The 26,512-nt window shown below is 39.3% G+C and overlaps 1 protein-coding gene across 3 annotated transcripts in view; it reads left to right on the top strand.

Moving 5' to 3' along the window:
* LOC126184834 (fizzy-related protein homolog) overlaps positions 1-26,512 on the top strand; it is a 111,795-nt gene that overhangs the window by 46,067 nt on the left and 39,216 nt on the right. For all 3 annotated transcript variants that reach the window (XM_049927425.1, XM_049927423.1, XM_049927424.1), the window contains exons 7-10: positions 7,095-7,319; positions 10,886-11,018; positions 12,482-12,645; positions 20,868-21,065. In XM_049927425.1, coding sequence (XP_049783382.1) covers positions 7,095-7,319; positions 10,886-11,018; positions 12,482-12,645; positions 20,868-21,065 — 720 coding nt within the window. The remainder of the gene's footprint in view (positions 1-7,094; positions 7,320-10,885; positions 11,019-12,481; positions 12,646-20,867; positions 21,066-26,512) is intronic.

Genomic DNA, 26,512 nt, shown 5'->3' with positions numbered 1-26,512 from the left:
TGAAAAACTTCAGTTGACCTTCAGCATAATTCGACAAAAGACCATGTGGCAGAAATTTTCTGTTTCTCCTAATTGTTCCCGTTAGATAAGTGCCGACTAAATACAGCTTTTCTGCCAGAGGAATAGATGTAAAAAAGTTATTGCAAAACACATGGTAACCTTTTTGCATGTGGCTCCCAAGAGCTAGTAGTTTCATGACGTCTACATATCCCAGGCCATTCTCTTTTATTTCGTTTTTGTCATCATCACTTTTTGCACCACAGTATGCATAAAACCCTAGGCAGTAATTTACTACTGAATCACACAGCATCCAAAATTTGACTCCCCATCTGTGATGATGTTTATTGGGAAAGTACTGGATTAGCTGTGAGTGCACCTTTGTCCCAACAAGACTTTCATCAACACTCAGTTGCTGGTGTGGAGTGCAGTAGCGGCGGAAAACATTGTTGGCAATATCCACCAACACTAGAAATTTGGCTGTTGGATCATGTAATGGGTGACCAGGAGGGTGAAGTTTCGAATTGTCTACAAAATGTAAGAACCGCAGCAACAACTGAAACCTGTTGCATGAAAACATTTGCAAAAACCACGGTGTCAACAGGTTTGCATCAGTTGACCAATAACTAAAAATCGTCGTCTTTTTTTAATCAGTCCCATATTCAAAATCACTGCTATAAAACCCCTCATTTCTGCTACAGTTGTTGGTTGCCACTGTTTGATTCTCAAATTTGGCGATAAATGCGTTGACTGAATCACCTGGTGAGTGTATCTGTTAGTCTCAGTCACCATAATCGTAAGAAGCTGCTGTGAGAAGAACAAATTGAAAAAATCAATTGATGCGGCGTTTGCTGGTATATGTTTAGGGCCTCGTACTTCTGCATACACAAAGCTTGGAGGGGGCGGATTATCTGATGCCTCATCCATTATTTCAACAAAAGTATTTGCACTGCAATTCAGTTGTGTTTCGTCGTCGTCGTCGTCGTCATTTGCTGACGCACAATCGTCACTTGAAGAAGAAAACGACGAGTCCTCTTCTCCACTGAACATCTCATAATTCAATTCACTTTCTGCAAATTCATCTTCACTTCCACTACTTATCATATTATTGTCTAAATCACTCGTATCGAACTTCAACTTCTTACTTGACGACGCCATGCTGCCGCGAAATACTCGGTAAATAAACACCACCAAAGAAGTTTATTTTACTCGAAATATCCCACTGACAATCGAAAAGAAGATCGATATGCTGTGCCTTCAAGCTTCCTTTTGCGTCTTGGCTAGGAAATACTAAGAACTTTGCCTTCAAGTGTGGAAAAATGAATGAGAAGGGCATCACGATCAGATCATTACTGGCATTTTTCGCCGAAAATGTGGATCACGATGAGATTGTATTTGCCACTAAAAGGGTTAAAGCTGGTTTGTAGTCCCAGGCCAAGAATAGAATACAGCAAAATAGGAGAGTTTGGAAGTTTATAATGTCATACTAAGGACAATATTTTAGATAAAACAGAGAATTTACAACAGAGCTGTAGAAAATAGGGTGGTTAATGAGTCACAAATAAGATGAAGAGAAACTGAGATGAGAAATTTAAGCAGAGGCATCAGATATAGGAACTAGCACAAAAAAAAACATCGGGTAATTCAAAATGAAGAGATAGTTAAAAATTCCTGAAGACAGGATCATTCTGTTTGCCATTGAGTAGAGATGGAATAAAAGTTTTAAATGCTTGACTGCAACAGTTATCCACTCAGGGATCTTTTTTATAGGGCAATGAAAACGCCATATCAAAAAATGTGTGTGTTACAGTTTTCAAGACCAGTATCAATGTTAGCATTTTTCCAACAACATGTTGTTTCTGATAAACTGTATGAAATATATCTAAGCTTGTATGTTTAAAATATTACTCCTGAAACTATATTTTATTTTATTTATTGGTGTTTCGGCCAGTCAGAACAGTGCATTCTTCGCCTGTATTGGAAAGTTTTCACCCTGCACTCTGCACACCAAATGATTACAGTAACAGAGGAATACAGCCAAGATTGGTGCAAAAATAGCACCCAGTGAATGTCCAGTTCAGGCCAGGGTGGTGTGAATTTCATGAAGGACAATGAGATGAGCAATCTTCCGTGCAAAGGCAGCTCTGTGGCATGGCTTAGACTTTGCTTTTGCTGTATTGACATATTTGAAATATACAGCTAGCACTTTACTGCTTCCTCGTCTGTTTATGGTTGCAATTCCAGTGCCTGAAGACTACATTGTCACTCCTACAATTTAAAGGATACATTGTTTTAAAATTGATGAATTGGTTGAAAACAGGAACAAGAGATTTAATAAGCTCATTATTTTCAAATACCATTTACAAAATGGAAGCTGAATCCTAATGTAATTGTCTTCTCTGCATGACTTCACTAACACCTTTTAAGCCCAACAAAAAGCAGCAAGTATTTAGTTTGCCACCTTAACAGATTCACTTGTTAGAAGAACAATGAAATTTTACATCAATCAGTTCTTGCTTCATCGTGATGCAACCATGAATAGTTTTGGCACACTTCAAAAATGTGACTGTTAAACACTATTTCTCCAAAAAAGAGAAACTAGTTGAGTATTGATTCTTTAATTTACTCAAAACAGTAACTATTGTGAAATTAGTCACTTGTGCCAAGGCTTCCATCAAATGCTCCACAAATCTCATTTTATAATTTTTTACGTATAATTCATTGTGCTGCCACAGCTGTTTATACTTTAAGGCATATGTAAAATATAAACCTTAAAATCATAGTTTCTATTTTCTTTCTCTTTTATTTTTATAGGCTGCACGCATTTTTCCTCTTTCCTTCATAATCTGAAATTCATGGTTTACCATGTTCAAGAAATACTACTGCAAGCTGTATTGCATGAAGTGGCGTAGTGGTTAGTGTTGATGACTGAAGTGCTGCAGGTCACCAGTTCAGACCAAACCACCAACAATTATTTGTTATTTAGTATTTATCATTTCTGGAAGGTTCTTGAAATATCTTATGTTTGTTATGTTTGTATAAATATCAGCATTATGAAATATCCAGTGTTCGTATAAATAGTTGCTTCTCCATCCAGTAAGTCAGAATTGTTCTGGCTGTATGTTGGTGTCAGAAATTAATGTGCTTCCAGTGCTAAATGATGTAATTCATTGGCAACCCTACCTTTGGATTTGGACTTGATTGTGGTTTTGATGTGATATTGTTTGATAGAGATGCTGGGAGCTTCAAAACATCCACATCACCGTGGTCCTAATTAGGCAACAAAAAGCTGTTGCCTACACAGACAGGAACTGGAATGCAAGCAGTACATCACTCCTAAAAGCCGTATATTCAGGTGACGGATGGATTCCAAAACAGCAGTAAGTCAGCTGCACATCAGGCAACCATCAGTGTTTCCTGAAGACACTGGTCAGGTCCCAATGAAATGACTGAAAGAATTCGACCAAGTCATAAAGTACAACAGATGGGATGACATGATGTGTTCGACAAATGTGTACTTGGATGGCACAGCCCAGCAGTGGTTTGAGAACAACGAAGAGAAGCTCAATGTTATATTTTTGTACACCAGACATGAATTATTTGAGGGAAACCATTTTGTCCATTCACATGATACGAGAAACAAAGAAAATTTTATGCTCCCCACCCACTGCCTCAGACTGTATGCCCAGGAACCTCATACACATGGGAATGAAAATTTGTAATAAAGTAAAAGGGAACAAGTTGATGCAGATGAATCTCGGTTCACTTAAAAGAAAGCTATATGAGGTATTGACACTGAAGTGTCACTGAAGTGACACCTAGTTTAAGGAATCACAGAGGATATGTACCAAGCTCTCAGTTGATGAATTCATGCGGGACAAACTGGAAATTTGAGCTGGGTACAATGTGTTATCCTTATAGTGTTGTTATTTATTATAGTGTTATTATTTATTAATGTAAAAATCATTGTAATTGTTTTATAAAATTTTGACATGTCTCCTGTATGCAAACCAAATGGATTGCAAATGTATGTCATGAGATGAATTAAACACAATTCACAATCTCTGAGATATAGTCCATACCAAACTGAAGAACATGTTTGGTGACACTCAGCAGCAAGTCTGCTTAGGGGAAGAACAACCTAAGAATAGGAGCAGAATCATGGGGAAACGACACAGCCATACATGCAGAATGTTGTGGTCCTATGCCAAATCTTGAATCCGAGTATGACAGAAGCCAACAAAATCTCACACCTAGTTTAAGGAATCACAGAGTATATGTACCAAGCTCTTGTGGTAAAGAAAGGTACAACGACAAAGCAAACATCAAGTGGTGCAAGCGAATTGAAGAAATGCTAGAGAAATGTGTTGTACAAAATAAGAATGACGGACTCCCAATATGGTCCCTGTAGCAGTTGTGACAGACCACCATGAGCTACCTCTCTCATACACCAGATAGTAAGAGAAGAGATGTAGCATTGTATGGCAGCCAAATGTGTGAGACTGAGTAGATGAGAGATAGCAGCCATGAATGTCGACCCCATATGTCGGGAAGTAATAGTGAATGTTGAAGAAAGCTGTTATTGATCATTAGAACCAATCTCCACTACCAGCCAAACATGCCAGGAGGAAGACATGGTCAACTCGGATGTATGCCACAGCCATCAGATGATGTCCCTGCACCAGATCGACACAGTTACATCCAAGTCCTGTGCCAAGTATAATGCCCCATAAAAGAACAGGTATTTAGAGCCTGGAGGTTGACACGCCAGTGCATTTCCACTGTGGATGCCCTGGACGTGTTGTTCGCTATTGCAGAGGCAAAGGCGATATTTGGCAACCTCTACGCTACAAGATGTCAACCGTTGCAATAGTCGTATTCACGCCAGTCAGCTGCAGATAATAATAGTTGACCTGTGGCATGAAACCCATTCCAGTACCCTGTATGAGGTTGCTCTGCAATATGCCATAGCCATTCTCAATTGCTGTGCTGAACTAAGGGAAACTGAGTGACCATCTATGGAAGTTAGGGTGCCACAGATGAAAATCGTCCATGGACAACAGCTAACAAGATGACAGGAAATAGTATCAATGGCCAACCAGTCTGGGCACTAGTATAGCCATGGGTTTCTTTTTCTGTTATGTCAAATGCTTACTGTTGCCAGCTAAAGGAGACTTTATGTTCTGCAATATGAAATCAATAGGCTGAAAGTTGCAAATGGGAAATACATCCAGCGAACGGGCACATGTACTGCAACAATTACTGTGAATGACAGAATACAGCCCTTCAAATTTGTCATTTTAACAGAATGTAGTCTTGATGTTATTCTCAGGTGGGATTTCTTCCATGTATCACAAGCAGTCATAAACTGTGGAAGATCGGAGCACCAGACTGACGAAACTGTTCCAAGAAGCACACATAACAAAGTTTGCTCTGGGTGTCTGTCTGCCGTTGAGGACATTGTGACCCTGCCATCGGGCACACAGTTTTAATCTGCCAGGAAGTTTCAGGCCATGAATTGTCTCACCATATTTGAGTCTGTTTCCTTCTTGCATTTTCTCTTAGGCGTCACAACACATCCTGATAGTAGCATCGATTAACAGTTTGTCCCTGGAGCATGAATTCATGATGAACTAATCCTTCAAAGTCAAAGAAAACTATCAGGATGGCTTTGACATTTGACCTGACCTGACGAGCTTTTTGGAGAATCTTTCGTAACCCTGCAGAACTGTAGACCCAGATCTCATCACCAGTTATGATTCGCTTAAGGAACATCTCATTCTCATCTGCGCGATCCAAAAGTACTTCTCAGATTGCGAGGCAAAGATCTTTCTGGTCTTAACTCATTAGCCGTGGGACAAACTTGGTGATACCATGATGCGTTCCAAGATGCTGTGTCAGAATTTCGTAACATAATCCAAATGAAATGTTACATTCTTCTGCAATCTCTCGGACAGTCTGTCTTCAATTGGCACACACAATTTTGTTGACCTTCCTGACATGAGCATTGTCGGTAGATGTTGAAGGGCGTACTGAATGAGGATCATCTTTAACTTCCATCTGGCCATTTTTAAACCATGTGAACCATTGATAGCACCACATATGGCTTAAGCATTCACCACTGTAGGCTTCCGGCATCATTTGGTGTGTCTCTGTAAAGATTTTCTCGAGTTTCATTCAAAATTTAATGCAGAAGTGTTGATCGTCTAATGCAGGGGTTCCCAACAAAATTTTCTCGAGGACCCCCTCATCGAGCATGATTGGTACCTTGTCATATCACAGTATCAAGTACCTAAAAAAGCCAAATTAAGAATCTTTTTATACATTTCTGTTTTTGGTACTTAGAAAAAACATTTGACATATTCATTATTGAAAAAATATTGAGCTTAAAACTGCTCAACAAACTGCCAAAACAAATAATCTGTTATCATATGGAATATATTTAATATATTTTTTATTCTAATAGCTTCTTGCGGACCCCTCTGGCATAGCTTGCGGACCCCTGGGCGTCCACGGACCACCTGTTGGGAACCACTGGTCTAATGCTATGCAACGTTCTACTCAGTACAGCACAAGAACAATAACTAATATACATACAGCAATGAAACTTCCAGCAGTTACACATTAAACACAGGTGTGTTCAGGGATGCCAACCTCAACACACCATTGGCACACAATTATGAATGTTCCAGAATTTTTTGAACAGACCTCATATTTTTTTGGGGGGAGGGGGGGGGGGGGAGAAAGAGAAAGAAAAAAGTGAGAGAGAGAGAGAGAGAGAGAGAGAGAGAGAGAGAGAGAGAGAGAGTGCACGTGGCACGTGCACATGCGTATGTGTGTGTGCGCGCCTGCGCCCGCTCGCCCCATTTCTTTAGTGACCTCTGGATTATCAGTTTTATGTCTATTTTCATCACATATTATTCATGTTTCTGTTTTATTATGTACATAACTTATGATCTGAATAAAATTTAATTGCATATTTTTTTCTGAACCACCATAAATAGCCTTTAATTCCTTACCATGAATTATAGCATTTCTCAGCATCTCACTTACTGAAGTAAAAAATTTACGTTTTATTTACTTGTATATTTGTACAGGGTAATCTGGTAGCTGTTGGCACCCATCATGGATATGTTCAAGTGTGGGATGTCAGTCTTAACAAACAAGTTAACAAGATGCAGGGACATTCTGCTAGAGTTGGTGCTCTTGCGTGGAATGGTGACATCCTCTCTTCTGGTAGCAGAGATAGACTGATACTGCAACGTGATGTGCGTACCCCTGGAGTTGTAGCAGAGAAAAAGCTTGTAGGGCATAGGCAGGAGGTAACTTCAAGATGCTTTAATTTTAATTTTATGAAATTTAAACTAATTTAATTTTAGTTTCATTGAATTTTTAAAATAATTTCTGGGCTTGTGGATCCTCTCTTCCACTGAGTAATGTAGAAAGAACTGATTATTTCAGAGGTAGAAGTCCAATCTCCCATTGGAGTTCATCAACTGTGGACACTTTCTTCTAAAGTAGCAACAAAGTTTAGAAGGAAGTGAACGAAGGTGTATTTAGAGGTAAGCATGTTATGTAAGGATGGTTGTGGATGTTTTACTGTGTACTAAAGGTGTCAGATGCTGGCTGTTGGCCATTATAAGGAGTGGCATTTTTATTGATAATCATTAACTGATTATAAATAAGTGGTTGCCCATGACAAATTAGAAGATGAGAAAAAATTGAAAAGTAGGAAAAGGTTGCATACAAAAATACAAAGCACCTTTTCAGATTGAGATTTAGCAGAAAAAGAATAGTTGGCGTGTAACAGCTGTAGGGAGAAAATGGAGACAAAAATGAAAGAAATGTGCTATAAATGGCATTAAATTCACAGGACAGATGTTACTGTTGTAATATGAGAGTTGTGTTTTAAATTTTACAATCAGTCATTGGATGCAACTGTTGTTGTGAAGGTACTACTGTTATTTTTTATTGTTCAAACAATAAGCTCATGAATTGGCCAAGTCACTTGTTTAAAATGAACATTTAAAGAAACAATGTTGTGAAAAGATGGCAATTTCATGTAAAGACTTTCATTGGATAACTTTTAAAATTTCTTGTAAAGATCTGGCTCAACAACAATGTCTTCAGATAGCAATTTTCAACAATTTAGTAATCAATCACCTAAAGAACACAGCTGTTCACAAATGGTTTGCAGAATTTTGTTGCGATCATGCTTCTGTCATCAGTGAATTTTGTGAAGGTCAACCTAAATCAGTTATTAAAACACACACACACACACACACACACACACACACACACACACACACACTCACACACACACACACACAAAATTGAAGAAAATAGGCTTGTAACATAACATGAGATCTAGGCATCTGTAGGTATATTGAAGGATACAGTACATTTGATTCTACATGAATATTTACCTTTGAGAAAGATCTGTTGAGAGAGAGAGAGAGGGAGAGATAGATAGATAGACAGATAGAGCTCCTGTCAGTTGGTGTAAGGGAATGCTCAAAAAATTTTACTGAGGAAATGATATATCCGTAGGCAAACTGGTAACAGAATACAAAACTTGGATTTGTTCAAGCAGGAAATTAAGCAGCAACCAACTGTTTGGGAGTTCTAGGATGAATCAAAACCAACGAAAGTTATTTGTTTGTGAAGCATTTCCAGGATAATGAATATTTGTTTTGTTGGTTACACTGGACATTTCATGAACATTGCTTTGGAGAATTTGTGACCAGTTAATGCTGAATGGCGCAAAAAAAAAAAAAAAAAAAAAAAAAAAAAAAAAAAAAAAAAAAATTTGTTTGCAAGTTATCAGTGGTGACAATACATCTGTCACACAGCACCTCAAACAATTTACTATTTAACAGAGAAAAACATGGACTTAATGTCTCATTGCCCACATTCACCTGATTTATCACCTAAAAACTCCTTGTTTCCTTCAACCATATATAAAATGCACGGGCAGTAATTTTTTCATCTTCTCAAGAAGCTGTTGAATCTTTCCAAAACCCTCTTTTTGAGGGATCAACATCAGTGTGAAGAAAAAAAAGTTATCATAATTTGTGTGAATTCATACAAAAGTCTATAAACTTTAAATGCTATTTGGAGAAACGACAAAAAGATATGTGACAAAAAATTGTTTTTCTTCCATTGTTTCCTAAAATCTTAAAAACAGTCCTCATATTGTGATGGATGTTACAATAACAAAATGCATTGATCAGCCAGAACATTATGACCACTGACTTGTTATCAATATAAACCCATCCAGGCGATAGCAGCATCACGTGGTGAAGAATGATTGCGTCAGACATACGCACAGTGCATGTAGTACCATTGAGCATGCTGTCTGGTGTAGTGTTGCGAAAGTGCGCAATCTGAGTTTGGAGATTGTGGTGGCCTGGAGGCTTGGCATGAGCATTTTGGAAACTGCATGAGATGTTGGGTGTTCGAAGTGTGCTATGATGAGTATCTTCAGCAGATGGCGAAATCAGGGTGAAACCATGTCCAGATGATGTGGGATTGGGCAGCCACCTCAAATTACAGATGTTGGATGTCATAGGCTGTGCAGACTGGTGAAATAGGACAGGCGGTGAACTGTAGTGGACGTAACATCAGACTTTAATGCTGGGTAGAATACAAATGTGCCTGAACACACAGTGCACCAAACACTCCTAACGATGGGCCTCCGCCGCAGATAAACTGTGCATGTGCCAATGATCACCACAATATTGGCAACTACGACTGAAATGGGCATGTGACCATCGGCACTGGACGTTGGCACAGTGGCAGCATGTTGCGTTGTCTGATGAATCCTGATACCGTCTTCATCATGCCGATGGGAGGGTGCAAATCTGTCATCTTCCAAGAAAACAGCTCCATGACACATGTACTGCAGAACGGAGACAAGCTGGCCATGGCTGCATTGTTCTTTGAGGAACATTCACATGGACATACTTGGTTCTATTGGAGCTTGTACAAGGCACTGTGACAACCAAGGGTTACTGTACTCTGGTTGCACACATACACCCCTTTGTGACGATCATGTTTCCTGGCAGCAGTGACATTTTTCAACAAGATAATGCTCATGTCAAGGAGGACAGTGGCAAGTTCTAATTGATGTGCTAGATTCCCAACTTGCCAGATCTGACCCCAATCAAACAGATCTGGGATGTGATTGAATGTAGCATCAGATCTCATTGCCCCCTTTCCAGAGTTTAAAGGAATTAGGTGATTTGTGTGTGTGCAGATGAGGTGCCAATTCCTCCCAGTGACCTACCAAGGCCTCATTGCTTCCATGTCATGGCGCTTCACCACTATTATCCGTGCCAGAGGTGGACATACTGGCTATTAGATAGGTAGTCATAATGTTTTGGCTGATCAGTGTATGTTTGGAAACCCCCTAATAGCTCTGCCTGGAGGTATGTTTTCTTTGATGTGTAAGAACAAACTGTTTCTAGTTTTAATATAGTATTTTGTTTGCCTTTATTGGCCTTTAATGAAATAACATACTCATTTTAAGTCATTATTGGTAACAAAGTGCATACTAAGTTTTAAGTCTATGTCTTACATAACATTTAGTCTTCTGTTGCATAAAATAATATGTTCTTTGCAATTATGTTGCTTCCACTTGTCTTTATTGTCATTAATTTGCTTTCCGGCAGTTTGCTGTTAGTAAAATTTTAAGATTGCTAATTGTCTTGTTTTATTCATTACGCCCTATTCCTGATATTGCTGTGATTATTTTCAAAAAATCAAATGACATTGAAGCTATATCTTAAAATGTAACAGCCACTCTGGCTTTGGATATTGAATACACTTTGTTATTACAGCACACTTTGCTTGTGTTACGATAACTAAACAGCAGTATTCTTTTCAGGTCTGTGGTCTAAAGTGGTCACCTGATAATCAGTACCTGGCATCAGGAGGTAATGATAACCGACTATATGTTTGGAATCTACATTCCTTAACTCCAGTTCAGACATACACTGAGCATCTTGCTGCTGTAAAAGGTAACTACCGTAATTTGTTTTAAAATTTCAGATCATATTATTGTCCAAAAGCTTTGTAATATAATATCATTTTGGGAAGTCATTCTGCACAACAAATTGATTTGCTTTATTTCAAGTTTAATCATTGGACATTTTTGCAAAGACTGCCACTGACAACAAATACAAATAAATGTAATGTAATGCGCCTTGTGCTGTTTTATTTATTCTAAACTGAAGGGCCAAAGAAATTGGCGCATCTGCCTAATATTGTGTAGGGCCCCCGTGAGCGCTCAGAAGTGCCGTAACACAATGTGGCATGGACGCAACTAATGTCTGAAGTAATGCTGGAGGGAATTGACACCATGAATCCTGCAGGGCTGTCCATAAATCCGTAAGAGAACGAGGGGGTGGAGATCTCTTCTGCACAGTGTATTGTAAAGCAGCACTGAAGCGCCAAAGAAACCGGTATAGGCATCCGTATTCAAATAAAGAGATATGTAAACAGGTAGAATATTGTATTGAGGTTTTCACTTGTATCTTTAACCCTGAAGATGACTATCTGATTTCCTCAAAACAATCTACTAAAAATATAAATATGATTGTGAGGAAATAAATATTTCTTTAAACAAATCTTTAACTTATATATCTTTAAGCTCATCATAAGAAAACTTTGAGGTACTCGGGCGATTTCATGCTGCTGGTGCAATGACCCGAACCCAGTCAAACGATGGATTGGGTACTTTCAGTACTAAACCTGTACATCGTTACCTTGTCATGAATTAATGACTTTGCACTCAAAGTTGAAAGTCTCATTCTCTCTTTAGTATCAAGTGAGATATTATTTTATTATTGTCACAAACACAGGAAAAATAATCGTAATCTGTTCAATATTAAGTCCAGTGCACACATTCAGCAACAAGAAAATAAACCAGAGGCCAAACAGGGCCCTTGCATAACACATTTCCAACCAGATCATAAGTGATCCACAATATGGACACAATGATAAGTATGTAAATTTGAGAACTTGTCTCACTGGTGAAGTCTGGTGGTAGAGGAGCATTAATAGCAGCCCTCAGTCAGTGGGATGACCAATTAGACACATCATTGGCACCACTGCTCTGAAGTGATGGACATACACAGTGAAGGCTTTGTCTGCAAGCAGGCTGTACACTGATACTTTGTCTTATGTCATTAGAGTGGCATGGGGGGATACAAGAGCAGAACTACTCTTAACTTTCCATTTTCTTTATCTGTTATTTGTTCTTTCTTAATGTTGTTACAACAGTGTTCCAAGTTAGGAAAAACCCATTCTGAATTTAGATGTAATACCACAACACATTATTTTCCGAAAGACGTGACTTTTTTGTAAAATTTGTTGGATCTATAAAAGATATAAAATAAATCCCAAAGTCTTATGCTGTTGATTAATTACAATAAAATTGTCTACAGAATTTAATCAAGCACACTTCTTTAATGTATTGCAGCAATTGCATGGTCACCACATCATCATGGCTTGCTGGCAAGTGGTGGTGGCACAGCTGACCGATGCATTAGGTTTTGGAATACTCTTACTGGACAGCCAATGCAGTGTGTGGACACTGGTTCCCAAGTCTGCAACTTAGCCTGGTCAAAACATTCCTCTGAACTGGTAGGTGTTAAGTAGCAGTTAATATTATTATGGATAAAGTGACAAGATTATGACCTGCGCCACAAATAAGACCAACAACATGTAATGTAGTACTGAAATTGTCTTCATTTATACATGATGTGACCACCAAAGGTGGCACAGGAAAAATACCCAGGTATAAAATGAATATGAAGTTTACTGTAATAACACATACAGTCGTCCTTCTCCAATGGGAGTTAATTTGGAACACAATGATTTAAAATAAGTCACTTCTTGAATATTGAAAGAACATCAAACATATCTGTAGGCAGAAGGCCCGGAAATGTCACAGTAAATTTAAAGTTCCAAAGTCCATGGTCCATACACTAAGCATGCCACAATTAAAGTCACAAAGGGATGCGTAGAAGTTAAGTCCAGCGTATTAAAGATGAAAAACAAAGACAAATATTACAAAGTTCAATTGTTGGTCACGGTATTGGTGTAAAGGCCACGAATGGTGTCGCACATAATTGGCAGCTACCAGAGGTGAAGGTCAATATGGACGTCATTGTAGCGTCAGCTCCAGGGTGAAATTCTTGTGGGGTTGCTTTCACAATCAGCACTTGGCTCACAAAACTCATTTGAAGTGAACTGCCAGAATGTAGCCTGAACAAGAGCCTAAATACTACCTGGGCACCACAACACTGCTGGTACTACTTTTGGTCACTTGGCCTGTGGAGGAGAAAAGGTCCGTAGGGGCGGTGACTTCTGGCAGCACTTGGGATTGATGCCTGCTGGCTGGGCGGAGCATGGCAATCCCTTGTCAGTTGTCGGAAGAGCTGTCTCCTGTGAGGTCCTTGCCCAAACAACCCAACCGTATTGCCCTGACACAGCAATATATATAGTCTTTCACTGTGATTTGTCACCCTAGACTAAATAGGTTGGATAGATTGGTACTCGCCATATAGTGGAGATGTTCAGTTGCAGATAGGCACAACAAAAAGACTGTCAAGCAAGTAAGTTTTCTGTCAAAAAGACCTTCATTGAAATTAGACAGAGCACACACACACACACACACACACACACACACACACACACGAGTGAGTTGTGTGTGTGTGTGTGTGTGTGTGTGTGTGTGTGTGTGTTTTGTCTAATTCCAGTGAAGGCCATTTTCACCAAAAGCATACTTGCTTGACTCAGCATCTCCGTCGTATGGTGAGTAGTTTCTTTCCTTTTCATTATACTGTCATTATTCCATCCTGGATTTTCCATTGTTTGGTTTCCTGTAATAATGTGTACCAGCAATGGCAGAATGATATTTACTTATTGTAGAGGTGATTTGTTCTTCACTTAATTTGGTGTTATTCCAAAAAGAAAATCTGAAGAAATGAAATAAAAGAACAAGTCTGACATGTCATTTCAAACTTCCACCAAATGATGGAACTATAACAGCTTTGTGCTTAATATAAACTTAGTGATACTCTTCTAACACTGCAGCAGTGGGAGGAGTCAAGGTGACTGTTTTAAATTTTGTCTATGTATAATGACAATTTTTGTGACTATTTGTTTCTTTTAAATAGATGTTGCACTGTAGAAATTACAAATCTTTAACTATACTCATTGCATTTATTTCTCACTGTATTCCTAGAACTGTGCCAATGGTTGTTTTTACTGTTTAATATTTTTTATGTGCCTATGTTGCCTGTCAGTACTGTAAATCTTCAATTGCAGTGTATGTGGCTGTGAAATGGTGCTACAATGTATGCTGCAGCTTCTGATCTGATTATTGTGTCTCCCTATACCTACCTAATATGCTTGGTTGTGTGTAAGTCATGATACAGAAGTTGTAAATGGCTGATAAGTTCTCAGATGAGGAAGTAATGCGATATTTAGAACATCACATGCAAATGGCAAAGCATGAGTTCGAAATTAGTGAAACTGAAAGGCAGGAAGGAACTATTATGATGATTATAATCATGACAGTGCTGAATCAACTGAAAGTTGTTACGTGTCTGGAGAAGTCACTTCGGTGACTGTTATAGCAGCAAGACACATTCCTCCATCAAAAACTGCAAAGCATTCAAGAAGGGAGAATCGATAGAGGAACTCTACTTTGAGTAGAGCTAGGTGGCTTGTGGAGTATGGATGTAGATGTAGATGTAGAAGGGATGACATTCATTATGACAGAGAAAGAAATAGATGTGAGTTACCTTCACAGCTTTTTGTAGGCCATTTGGAATCGGGAAAAAGCGATACAGAATGGATTTGGGATCTTATCTTGAATGCACCTGGAAGACTACAAAAGCAAAATGTTTTATGCCAGACATCAGGGTCTGATAAACATCAAAATTCAAATTACTTGTAGTTCTTGGAGACTGTTCATAAATGGCACAATGCTGAAACAAATAAAACAGTGCAAAGAGACATGTGGGCAATTAGGAAACAGTAGTTGGTATGTTTATCTTTCAGTTTTGTACACTCAATTTTTTCTCATAAGAGAATCAAAACTTAGGGTCAGAAAACTGAGGACCAAAGTTGTTTTGTGATACAATATCAAGAGAGAGATTTAGAGAAGCAATGAAAGTTTTTATACGTTGATATCAAGTATGGAGGTCAGTGGGCCCCAAAAGAGACAAATCTGCTTTGGTGTCTAAAGGTTGAGATCGTTTCATCACAGTTGATTAACAGCTCTTTCCTAAGGCCATATGCAGATTTAAACAGTACATGGGTAATAAATCAGATAAATTTGGCAATAAATTTTGGTTAGCTGTGGGTGTAAGGACAAAATATCTGTTCAACAGACTCCCATACTTGTGAAAGTATGTTTGTTGACCAGAGAATCCACCACTTTCCAAATACATTGTCATGAAGCTTAAGCCATTTTTTAGAAGTGAAAGAAATATCACAACAGACTTTTTTTTCAGATCTTTGCACTTGACAGAAATTTTGAAGAGAAAGGATATTAGCCTAATGGGTCAGTGAAATGTCTGAGATGAGAGGTACCAGTATCACTTAAGAATGTTAGATGCAACATTTTATGAAGCTACTTGATGGACCAACTCAAATTTACCCATTTATCAAAGCGAGAACAATAAAAATGTTTTGGTTTCAGTAAGCTTCATTCAAGTGTAGAAATTTGGAATAATTTGAAATGTCTTTCAGAAATGGTAGAATTTGATAAGAAAACTGAACTAACCTTAGGAAAGTGGTGTGACATGTAGTAATTGGAAGCATGTATTGGAATAATAATTCTTTGTTTATTAACTATGTATACACTCAGTAGAGCTTCAGAGGATGACAGTCCACACTAGAGTACAATGAAAAGCTCGTCTTGGTAATGGATAGTGGGTGCACTTTATGGCAAGGTGCTCAATCCTCAGAGGTGGTGATGAGCCGGGAGGTACTGTGGATGACCAGCAGCACTGTACCACAAGGCTGTGAGCCTCCATCAAGACGCAGGTCCAGGCACAGGACTGGCTGATGGACATCAAGTGGCTGATGATGACAGTGAAGGTGTGAGATGGTGCTGTCTGATGGGTGCAGTGGCAGGTATTGCAGTCCGAAATGTAAACTCAAGATGGCTGATGGTCGGTCTGGTGCCCAGAGCAGAACTGGTTGTCAAGGGACTGAGCAGCAAGGCATGCCGTCACATGGACACAAATATTTGCTTGCAACTGCAGTGCTAATTACTGCAACCTGTGCGCCACATATTGGAACGGATTGCACCCCAAGAGATTGTGGTGGCTGCAGGAGGCTTGATGGCAAACAGCCCAGTGCATCTTCTGTTGATAAACTATATTCCGAGATAAAGCAGGGGCTGCACCTGGCCAGAGAAGCACATCCGTGAATGTGGTGCCCAAATAAGTTAGGGCCCAGCCCTGCATGTACGAGTACTAGATTCCTCCCCACATATAAGAGATGGTGCAGCCATCTCATAGAGAAGTGCAGCAAAGGAAGGAGGCACCAAGCAGCCACCAGAGCAGACTAGAATGAAACAACAGGACAATCAGTCAGACACAAAACATGGTCCTGATGAAAGAAGCATGTTGTCTCTGTGTAGGGAACTGTATCAGGCTGCCGTAGGTGGCGAGGAAGGCCAGACATAGGCAGGATTGGTGGCAGTGGAGTGTCCAGGAAGTCACAACCCAAAGCCTGGTAGAACACACGACAGGATTGACAGCACTAGTGGAGATGGCAAGGCCGGCTGTAGATGTAGTGGTGGGGGTGGTGCCTGCTAGGAACAGCATCTAGAAAGCCAGCTGCAACAGGGCCAAAGTGACTGCAGAAGCAACCATTTGGACAGCTGTAGTGGCAGCTATGGGGATCCAGCCGCCGGAATGTTTGCAGAGGCTGTGGCATGGATGAGTGCTGGAAGTTGAAGGCCAGTGGTGAGAGTCGGTCGTGAAAGGGCAGGCGAGAGAACAGCTGTCGGTACCAACAGGGCTGGTGAGGGCAGGAGGGCCAGCCATGACAGGGCTGCTGATGAGAAGATCAGTGTCCGATGAAGTCATGAGCAAAAGCTGTGTCTGTACCATTGGAGAACTCTGTGAACAAGAACAGAGTGCAACTTGGCATGACAATGCGGCAAACAGTGTGACGAAAGGTGATCGAGCGTGCCCCACACAAAAATCCTGGATGTTGCGTCCAAACACAGGTCCTAATCACAGTCACTTAAGCATAGTGGGAAAGACCGTAGAAACTGAGTGAGCAGAGAGATGCTCTGTAGCAGGTTCAGAATTGACTGACTCCAGAATGGCAGGGCTTGAGGCAACAATAGATCCACCAATTGAATAGACATGGTAAACAAAAAGAAAAGAAATTCACCAAGGAACTACGGAAACAATCGTGACTAATGCTCATGACTGTTAACGGGTGTATTTAAAGCAAACCTGATTTGCATCCTCATAGTGGTGCTACTAGCACCACTCTTATTGCCCTGACCAGCAAGTTCTCAAGATCACTCACATGTTGAAAACATCTGGTCATGAGTTACTAATAGACTGGCATGCCACCACTCTCAAGCTACTATGCCAAGTCAGATTAGAGCCGTTGTTGCTGTCAAAGGTAGCAGCTTTATGTATAAAAGCCCACACCCTGCACATCCCAAAATCACATACAAATGTAATTATGTACTTCTTTCACTGATCTTGTATTTTCTGTTCTTTCTGGAACTGCAATTTTAATGGCCAGCATTGTAAGTGCAGCTTCATCAGTAAACTATATTAACACAAGGACATGATAATTGGAACTTAATCAGTAACAAAATTCAAAATGTTTAGCTGTCCTCCAACATGAAAATGTAAGTTAATTTAATACAAACTTTCTGCTGGTAATATTTAGTATACATGCAGACACACATTGCATTTTACTTGTAAGAGTACACAGAACAATATTAACAACACCTGCTCATTTTGTCACACTCCTCATTCAGATAAAACATGGACAGTGAGTATTCTGAGTGTTACTACTCAGTGTATCAATAACTCTGAAAAAAAAGTCGGGATTTTGACATGCCAGACAGAGCTGACACTATTCTTCAACAACAGGAGCACTGCAACTGAGAGAGATCGTGCAGTGGTTACACACTGGACTCACATTTGGGAGGGTGGCAATTGAAATCCTATCTTCCAATGCAGGTTTAGATTTTCTACGATTTCCCACTTATGGCGGATGCTGACTTGATTTATTTGAAAATGACACACCTGGTTTCCTTCACCAATCAGAGCTTGTGCTCCATCTCTAATGACCTAGTTCTCAAATGAATGTTAATACCTATCTTCCTTTAAGAGCGCTGCATCACAGAAGCTGTAAACATACACCGTATTGGCAAATTCCATGTTAGTGATCATTTATTGCATTTTTAAAGCTCACTTGTAAAGTGAAATAGTTGCTGGCTACACTTATGCTTACATCACAGAAAACAATCAATTGAGAATTCAGTGACATAGTTTCATTCCATCAAAACTATTGTAGCCGGCCATTGCCTTGCTGGTTTTCTAGTGGCTGGACTGCAGGCGTTTCTTGTAGAGGTGCCAGTATTCTGCTACACTGCTTGTACACCACCTATAGCAATGCTGTAGTTGCGAAACTGCTTTACTCATATACAATCACGTGGGTAGACACATCTGTACGCACATGATCCATAACGGCCTTGTGATTATGCTCATATCAGTCTGCATGCTTTTATAGGCCGTGACAAGGCCACCAGCATACAGGGTTCTCCCACTCTGACCATTTACGGTGACTGCTTGCAGCTCTACAGTCAGAGCCTCATCTTCCGGTATCGCCACATCCTCAGGAGACCTCTTGCTCCTATCAGTCTCAGATGCCTCCCAATGTCAACCTGGTTCATTGGCTCTAAACCAGTGCCGTCCGACGGCATTGTCACATCCAGGACAGCCAGCTGATCATATGCCTTCCTCCCAGCTGGCCATTGATGCCGTTGACCTCACTGCATCCCAGGTCTGCCAAATTTGCCATCAGCTGGAGCAACACTGCCCTCACCAGAAGACACTGCCGCTGGCTCCTCAGACTACTGATGCTGCTAGCCTCGCTGGTTGCCTTTTGTGCCCTACAGAGCATCACTGGGCACCAGATGCGCCCACCCACGCCACAGCTCTACACCATGTCCAGACAGTACCCTGAAGATCCTCTAACATTGTAATGCCAGATGTTATGCATTGTTAACCATTATACCACAAACTCATGTAGTGTCAGTGGGAGCTGCTGTTTACTTCCTATGTCCTTGCAACCATGCAAGGGAAAAACAGATCCTGTCCTGAGAACAGACATAGAGCAAGTAGGGTAGGTGATCAGTATATAATTCACATCTTGCTATCGAAAAAGATAATCTATGAGAGAAGTATTGTGCCTCAAAAACAATTCCAAATACACATTTTTGCTTCAAAACACTCTTCGTATCCCTCATAGAATATTGCCGTTTCCTGTTTGTGCAGTCCTGTGCCACTGTGCAAATGCTGCCCACAATAACACAGTTCTGGAACATTATTTGGTGACAGTTATGATATTTCAGAAAGCTGTTACAGAATTAGTCATGGGGCAGACCAATAAGAAATTTCTACTCTGGGTGGAGCTCAACTGTTGAGTTAAAAACTGTTAAGAAACTTGGCTGTGGGCAATGAGTTGAAAATCTTGGTTAACAAGAGCCAAGATTCTTTCCATTAAAGCACAGTAATCAGCTACAATGGGGCATCCAGGATGCTTAAGTTTATGGATTTTGGGAAGTGGGTGTAAGGTGGATGTGTGGTGGTGTGAAGAGGGAGAGGGAAATTCCGTGCTGGGCCTAAGGATTTGAGTCTGCCTTAAGGTTGTGGATGGATGTTTTTTCCTCTGTTGAGAGGTTTTGGTTACTGAGAAGAGCCTAAGGAGAGGGAGACCAAGTTGAAGGTATAGAATTCCTGGAACCTAGCAATGGGGTGGTTAAGTGGGAATGGATGAGAATCACGGTTGAACAGAGATATGAACTGGGCGAGCTTAATGAGAGGGTTCATGGGCAGTAAGATAGATATTGTAGTACTATAAGGCAGGAGTAGGGTATCAGAAAATTGGAAAAATTTTAGAGTGTCTGAAATGCTCTTTCAGATGTTGGAGGGAAAGGGTTTCAGTTTGGGTGATAGGGTGTAGGTAGTTCTAGTTTCTTAGTAATAGTTTCTTGGAAAGGAAGCAGAAATGGTTCAGAGATGTCTTTGCATTTGTTTCTCTAATGTTATGTTAATGAGGGGTAGGGATTGGTGGAATCTGAAGATTTGAAGGTCATTTTGAAGTGAGGGGTAGCATCCAGAGATAGGAAGTGATAAAAGTTATTATGATGTAGCATGTCCTTAACCAACTCTAATAGTTGATGATTACACATGAAAGATATAATCAGCTTCTCACACAATCATAAAAGATATCACTAGTTTTAGTCATTAGGATCTAGACGCATCCACGTTAAATCATTGTTGAAATAATGTTTCATATGTCTTTTACTAAAGCAGACATTATGAGGATGTGGAAACCTGCTTGTAATGCTGTGCTAAACTCTGATGTATTAAATAATAGAAATGTATATATTCATAGTAGGAAAGTTCTGGTAGAATGTAAAGGACACAGATGGTGTGTGGGGGGAGGGATGGGGCTGTGCATGTGCGCACTCTAGTTCGGGAAAGGATTTATTCCAAAAGCTAGCAAGTTTAGCTTCTCTTTTGTCTGTCCCTGTCAGTTACTCAAAGTTTCTAATAATTTATATTTTCTTCTTTTTTCAGGTTAGTACCCATGGCTATTCCCAGAATCAGATACTAGTCTGGAAATACCCAAGCCTTACACAAGTTGCAAAACTAACAGGACATTCATATAGAGTATTATATTTAGCAATGTCTCCAGATGGTGAAGCAATTGTTACTGGTGCTGGAGATGAAACATTGAGGTTTTGGAATGTTTTCAGCAAAGCGAGGTCACAAAAGGTATGTACTGTTATGCATTTATGTTTTCCTTTAAGGATTACAATATTTTCTTTTGCTCTCTTGCCTACAATAATGTGAAAATTGGTGAAAAATCTTTGTTACATAAAAAATGAATCCATGGTTGTCTAGTAAAGCAGTGTTATTAAAAAGCTCAGAATATGCAAATAATGAATGTTCAATTCTTATGTCCTATGATAAACTAGAGACCAAGGTGCTTCTGGAAATAAATAAGCACCCAATAAATGAAAGAAAAGTGTGTGAATCTGGTTCTGTCGTAAAGCTGTAAAAACCGATAGATGTACTTTTTTTTTTTTTTTTTTTTATAAGTATGGGTATGTAGTGGATTTGTTGTTATTTTTTCATAAAATTGAGGTTTTTCTTCTGTTACGTACTTTTGATTGTCTTATACCCAAAAAGTGTTGTAACTGATTACCTGCAGCCTCTGAATATGCTAATGGCTCAGAACACTTTCTAAATACAGTCACAGCCATCTGTCTCCCATCAGGAATGCCACCTCTTACAGAAATTATCCCAATATGTGGCTTCTTCATTATTAACATATTCTTTCCTAGTGTTCAACTGAAATTGTATTTCATTGTTTTCATTTCATTTCCTTTTCAAAGCCATTTTTGTTGACATATTGACTAAAGCTGTGACACAGTCACCTCTCCTTTCTTTTGTGTCACCTCTATGACTGCCTTGGAGGCTTTTGTGTACTCCCATCACTATCATTAGTTTGGCACATATTTATGGGTGCCATCTTTGTGTTCTAAATTCGTGCCACTGAACAGAATGTTGCTGTAGTGGATATGCTAGACTCACACGCAGGAGAAACATGGTTCAAATCCTTATCTTGCCATCCTGATACAGGTTTTACACAATTTATTTAAATCATTTCCAGTGAATGCAGAAACAACTCATTTGAAGCTGATTGTGATGAATTTCCTGCCCAGTCATTGTCCTACCGAACTTGTGCTCTGCCAGTAATAGCCTCAGTGTCCAAGAGATAAAACACTTGCAGTTTCCTTCCTTGACTTTGGGCCACAGTACAATTTTATCATTTCATAGATTGATATACAACAATTCATATGATCCTTTTCAGATTGTATGCATATTTCATCAATATTTATGTTCTAGAGGCCTGTTTCACAGTTATATCTACAAAAAATATATTTCCAAAAGTCAGTTTCCTTTGTCACACTTGCCATAACTTCCGTATCATGTACTCATCTCTAACCAATGTCTCCAGATGAGTGTGTTTCATTGTTGAAAACAGAACAAACAACTGAAGATTTCTGTAATTGGTTGTATGCGCTACAATTGCCTCATTGATATCATCCAGAAAAATACCTGGATCACTCAGATAATCAATAAACATTCTTGTTCTGGACCTATGATGATAAAATGATGATAAAATACTCCACCTGGGCTGTTGCTTCACAAGGTCTTGAAGGAGCCACAGATATCTTGTATTGTCCACTCATCTTTGACATCTTTTTTAGTAAATTGTTTCTATAGAGGTTTGTTTTCCATTGGATGCTTTATTTTTTAAATATGTATCACCTCATGTAGACTCCCTGAGAGGAAGAATGTCATTAGGTGTAGCAAAGCTGCCTCATTTTGACAAGAGTAAAAAGTTGTGTGGACCCATATTCATCATCACCATATGATCTTAATGGTTGGCTATTGCTGACAGCCACCAGGTACTGACAAATTGGTCATAAGAGTTGTCCCAAGATGGGCTAAATTTGATAGCACAGTAATGCTGCAATCATACAGGAAGAGTAGAGGGAGTTTTTAATTTTCCGTATAGCGACTGTGAAAGATATACAGCAGTTGGACAAAAATATGGAAACATGTTGAGGAATGCTTGCTTGAACATAAATACAGATGCTAGCCAAGCCTGCAGGTTGCGATGTTGTATTTCAGCATGAATGGCACCTGTACAATGTTGTCAATATGTTGCAGGCATCAGTCATCATCAGAACAGTATTCTGTGTAGTTGTGAGTGCATTATGTCAGAGCTAAGTGACTTCAAACATGGGCAAATGGTTGGTGCTCGTATGGTAGATGCCTCCATTACAAAGGTAGCCAAAGTTTTTGATGTTTCAAGAGGCACTGTATCAAAGGTTTGTACCACATACTGGGAAAGTGGAAAAACATCACCTGCTAAGTCACAGCATGGACAAAAGTGTGTGTTGAGCGATCATGAGAGATGGTCATTGAAGTGGATTGTGATGAAAACTAAGAGAATGACAGCTGTAAAAGTCATTAAAAAACTGAATGTCTTACTCATGCACCCTGTTAGCACAAAAACAACATGAAGGTAGCTCCATAAACTGGGAACTCCAGGGATCAGCGTCACCATAGGGTACAGCATTTGTTCCCAAATGGTGATGATGTGTTCGAAGACAGAGCCCATGCTCACACAGCTCTCATTGCCCAGGATTGATTTTGTCAGCATGAGGATGCGTATCACCTGGTCACCACAGTCTCCATATCTCAATGTTCTTGAGCCTTTGTGCTCTACTTTGGAGAGAAGGGTGCATGATTGTTATCCACCTCCTTCATTGTTACCTGAACTTGCCACTAGTTTTTAGGAATAATGGTATAAAATTCATTTGAAAACAACACAGGACCTGTACTTATCCATTCTGAGATGACTGGAAACCTTTGTTAATGCCAACAGTTTTGTTACACCATATTAGGCCTGGTAATATGATGTATTTTTGGTGTTTCCATGTTTTTGTCCACCCTTGTACATGCATAGTCTTGTGACATAATACTGAACAGGCAGCTGCTGGTAAAGCTACACCTACATACAGTCTTGTGAAATACTTGTGTGACTGCATTGTTAGACAACTGCCTTAAACAGAAAGTCCAGTAGCCCACATGTGACAGAGAGATATTTTAGACCTCCCGGCTACAAGCAGGCATGACATTTACAAGGGTGTCATAAAAGAGATTGAAATTATGACCATGATGTTGCTCTAGTGATGATGGTCAGTAAAAACAGAAAGTTTGAGAAATCTTGAAGAGTTCTGTGTGTAGTACAATTGCTAGACAACCACCAAAATCATCTTCAAAGATAAATTGGAAACGTTTAGTTAAAAATTTAAGAAGCGGGAAAGATATGGTTCAAGCTCAGACACATCATAAACTTCGTGTTACATAAATACTTACACTAGGTGCTGAGCTACATCTTGCTTTAATAGTACCAGTTGTAGTATGTTGTGAAAACAGAAATCATTATGCTCGTACTACAAAAGAGAATGTAAGAAACACTGATGGTAAAACTTAATGGGACTCATATATCCATTAGAACAACAATTTCCATAGTAATATAATGGTGAAGATTTATCAGAAACCCCAAGGAAGTTATGGTCATACGTAATGCCAGTAAACAAATCAAAACTATCCATATTATTTCTCCTGGATCAGAATTGTGTTGAAGCGGAGTACAACAGACATAAAACCAAACTATTAAATTCTCCATTTAAAAATGCATTACCAAATCAGGTTTCTGGGAATGCAACCACTTGTAGAGTGTTGTTCCACAACATCAGTGTCTGTCACAATAAGTGTACATAGTTCACACAGAAGAGTAATAGTGGTGCTCAGGGAATTCAAGTGAAAATCAATGGGAAAAAAGGCAGTGTTGTTTGTTCTCACAAAAACGTGTTGGATAAAATTAGAAGACCGATATTTGAGGAGGACTGTGCGGTAATTCTGCTATGTGTGTATGTCACACAGGGGCTGTGAGAATGAGGTAAAAGAGATTGGAGTACATACTGAGACATGCTGACTGTAATTTTTCCCTCACTTTATAAGCAAATGGAATAGTAGAGAAAATCACTAATGTTGGTACAAAACACCCTCTGCCATATACTGTACAGTGGCTTGTGGAGTATCTATGTAGATGCAGAAAGACATTTATAATGGACAAATGTTTTAGGGTTATGTGAGAATGAACACCACAAAAGCTGCGCTATTTAAATATAATTGACCAGAGACAAATTATGTGCACTGTGAGTTCTGTAACACGGTATTGAATGCTATAGATCTTATTCCAGTTTTCCTTTTCTACTACCTTTTGCTGTTGTTTATTCCTTCCATTTTCCTATCATGTTATATTCATAAACTAAGAATATACTTCTGTTGTAATTTATGTATTAGAGAACAAGGGTGATCCTATCACACTTACCTGATGCTCTCCTGAGTATACCCTTGTCTCTGATGAACACTAGTCATCGAGGACAGCATAGTGGGTTCTATTACTTAAGAAGTCTATGAGCCAATCACGTATCTAAGAACCTGTTCCGTATGCTCAGATCTTAGTTAAGTCTGCAGTGCAGCATCATATCAAATGGTTTCCGGAAATCTGGGAATACAGAAGCTGCCTGTTAGCCTTCCCCCGTGGTTTGCTGCATATTGTGTGAGAAAATGATGAACTGGCCTTCATACAAGCATTGCTTTCTAAATCTGCACTGATTTGTGAACAGAAGTTTTTCTGCCTCAAGAAATTCATTATATTCAGACTCAGAATATGTTCAAGGTATCTGCAGCATATAAATGTTAAGGATATTGGTCTGTAATTTTGCGGTTCTGTTCTTTGCCCTTCTTATATACAAAAGTCATCTGCAGTTTTTTCCAGTCTCTTGCAGCTTTCACCTAGGTCAGAGATTCGCAATAAATGCACCCCAAGTACGAGCCAATACCGTAGATTAATCTGTGTGCTTCATAGTGGCAGGGATGCCTAAGTCCTGCATATGGGAGTTTGTGTGATGGTCAGGCACTGGTATGTGTGTATAATCACCTGCATGAATAATTTTTTAAACAAGAAATTTAAAACATCAGCTTTCCTTTTGCTGTCTACTGTTGCCATTCTAGACTGGTCGACAAGTGAGTGGATAGAAGCCTTCAGTTCGCATAGTGATTTTATATAGGACCAGAATTCTCTCAGATTCTTGACAAGATCATTCACAAAGGTATGAAATGTATGTTGTACAGTCACACACACTCATTTTACAAGCATATGAATTTTTACTAACTTTTGTCTTTCAACATTTGCACATTCTTTTTTTATTCAAGATTGCAACAATCTCTGCTTTCTGAGCGTTTTCTGAATTTTGTTATTAAACTACTGTGGTTTTTTATTCTGCCCTTAATCCATGTACTTGGCACATACTTCTCCAGAGCACAATCTATGGTCATGTTCATGGAAAAGAAATCCACTAAAGTTGTAAAATGCTTTTATTGACCAAAGTTTTGCAAGACGTAAGTCACTATAAACCATCATGCTTTTGGGGTCTTAGTCCCATCATCAAGTGAATTTTAAATCTAAAATAAAACAACAGTTGTAACCTACTTCTTAAAACAAATAGGAAATTTAAAAAGTTAAAATTTAGAAACTAAAAAAATCAGATGAAATGATTAACAAATAGTCT

The sequence above is a fragment of the Schistocerca cancellata genome, chromosome 4 (assembly GCF_023864275.1).
Source record: "Schistocerca cancellata isolate TAMUIC-IGC-003103 chromosome 4, iqSchCanc2.1, whole genome shotgun sequence".
In the NCBI taxonomy this organism is placed as follows: Eukaryota; Metazoa; Arthropoda; class Insecta; order Orthoptera; family Acrididae; genus Schistocerca; species Schistocerca cancellata.
This window is presented reverse-complemented; position numbering and strand designations above follow the sequence as displayed.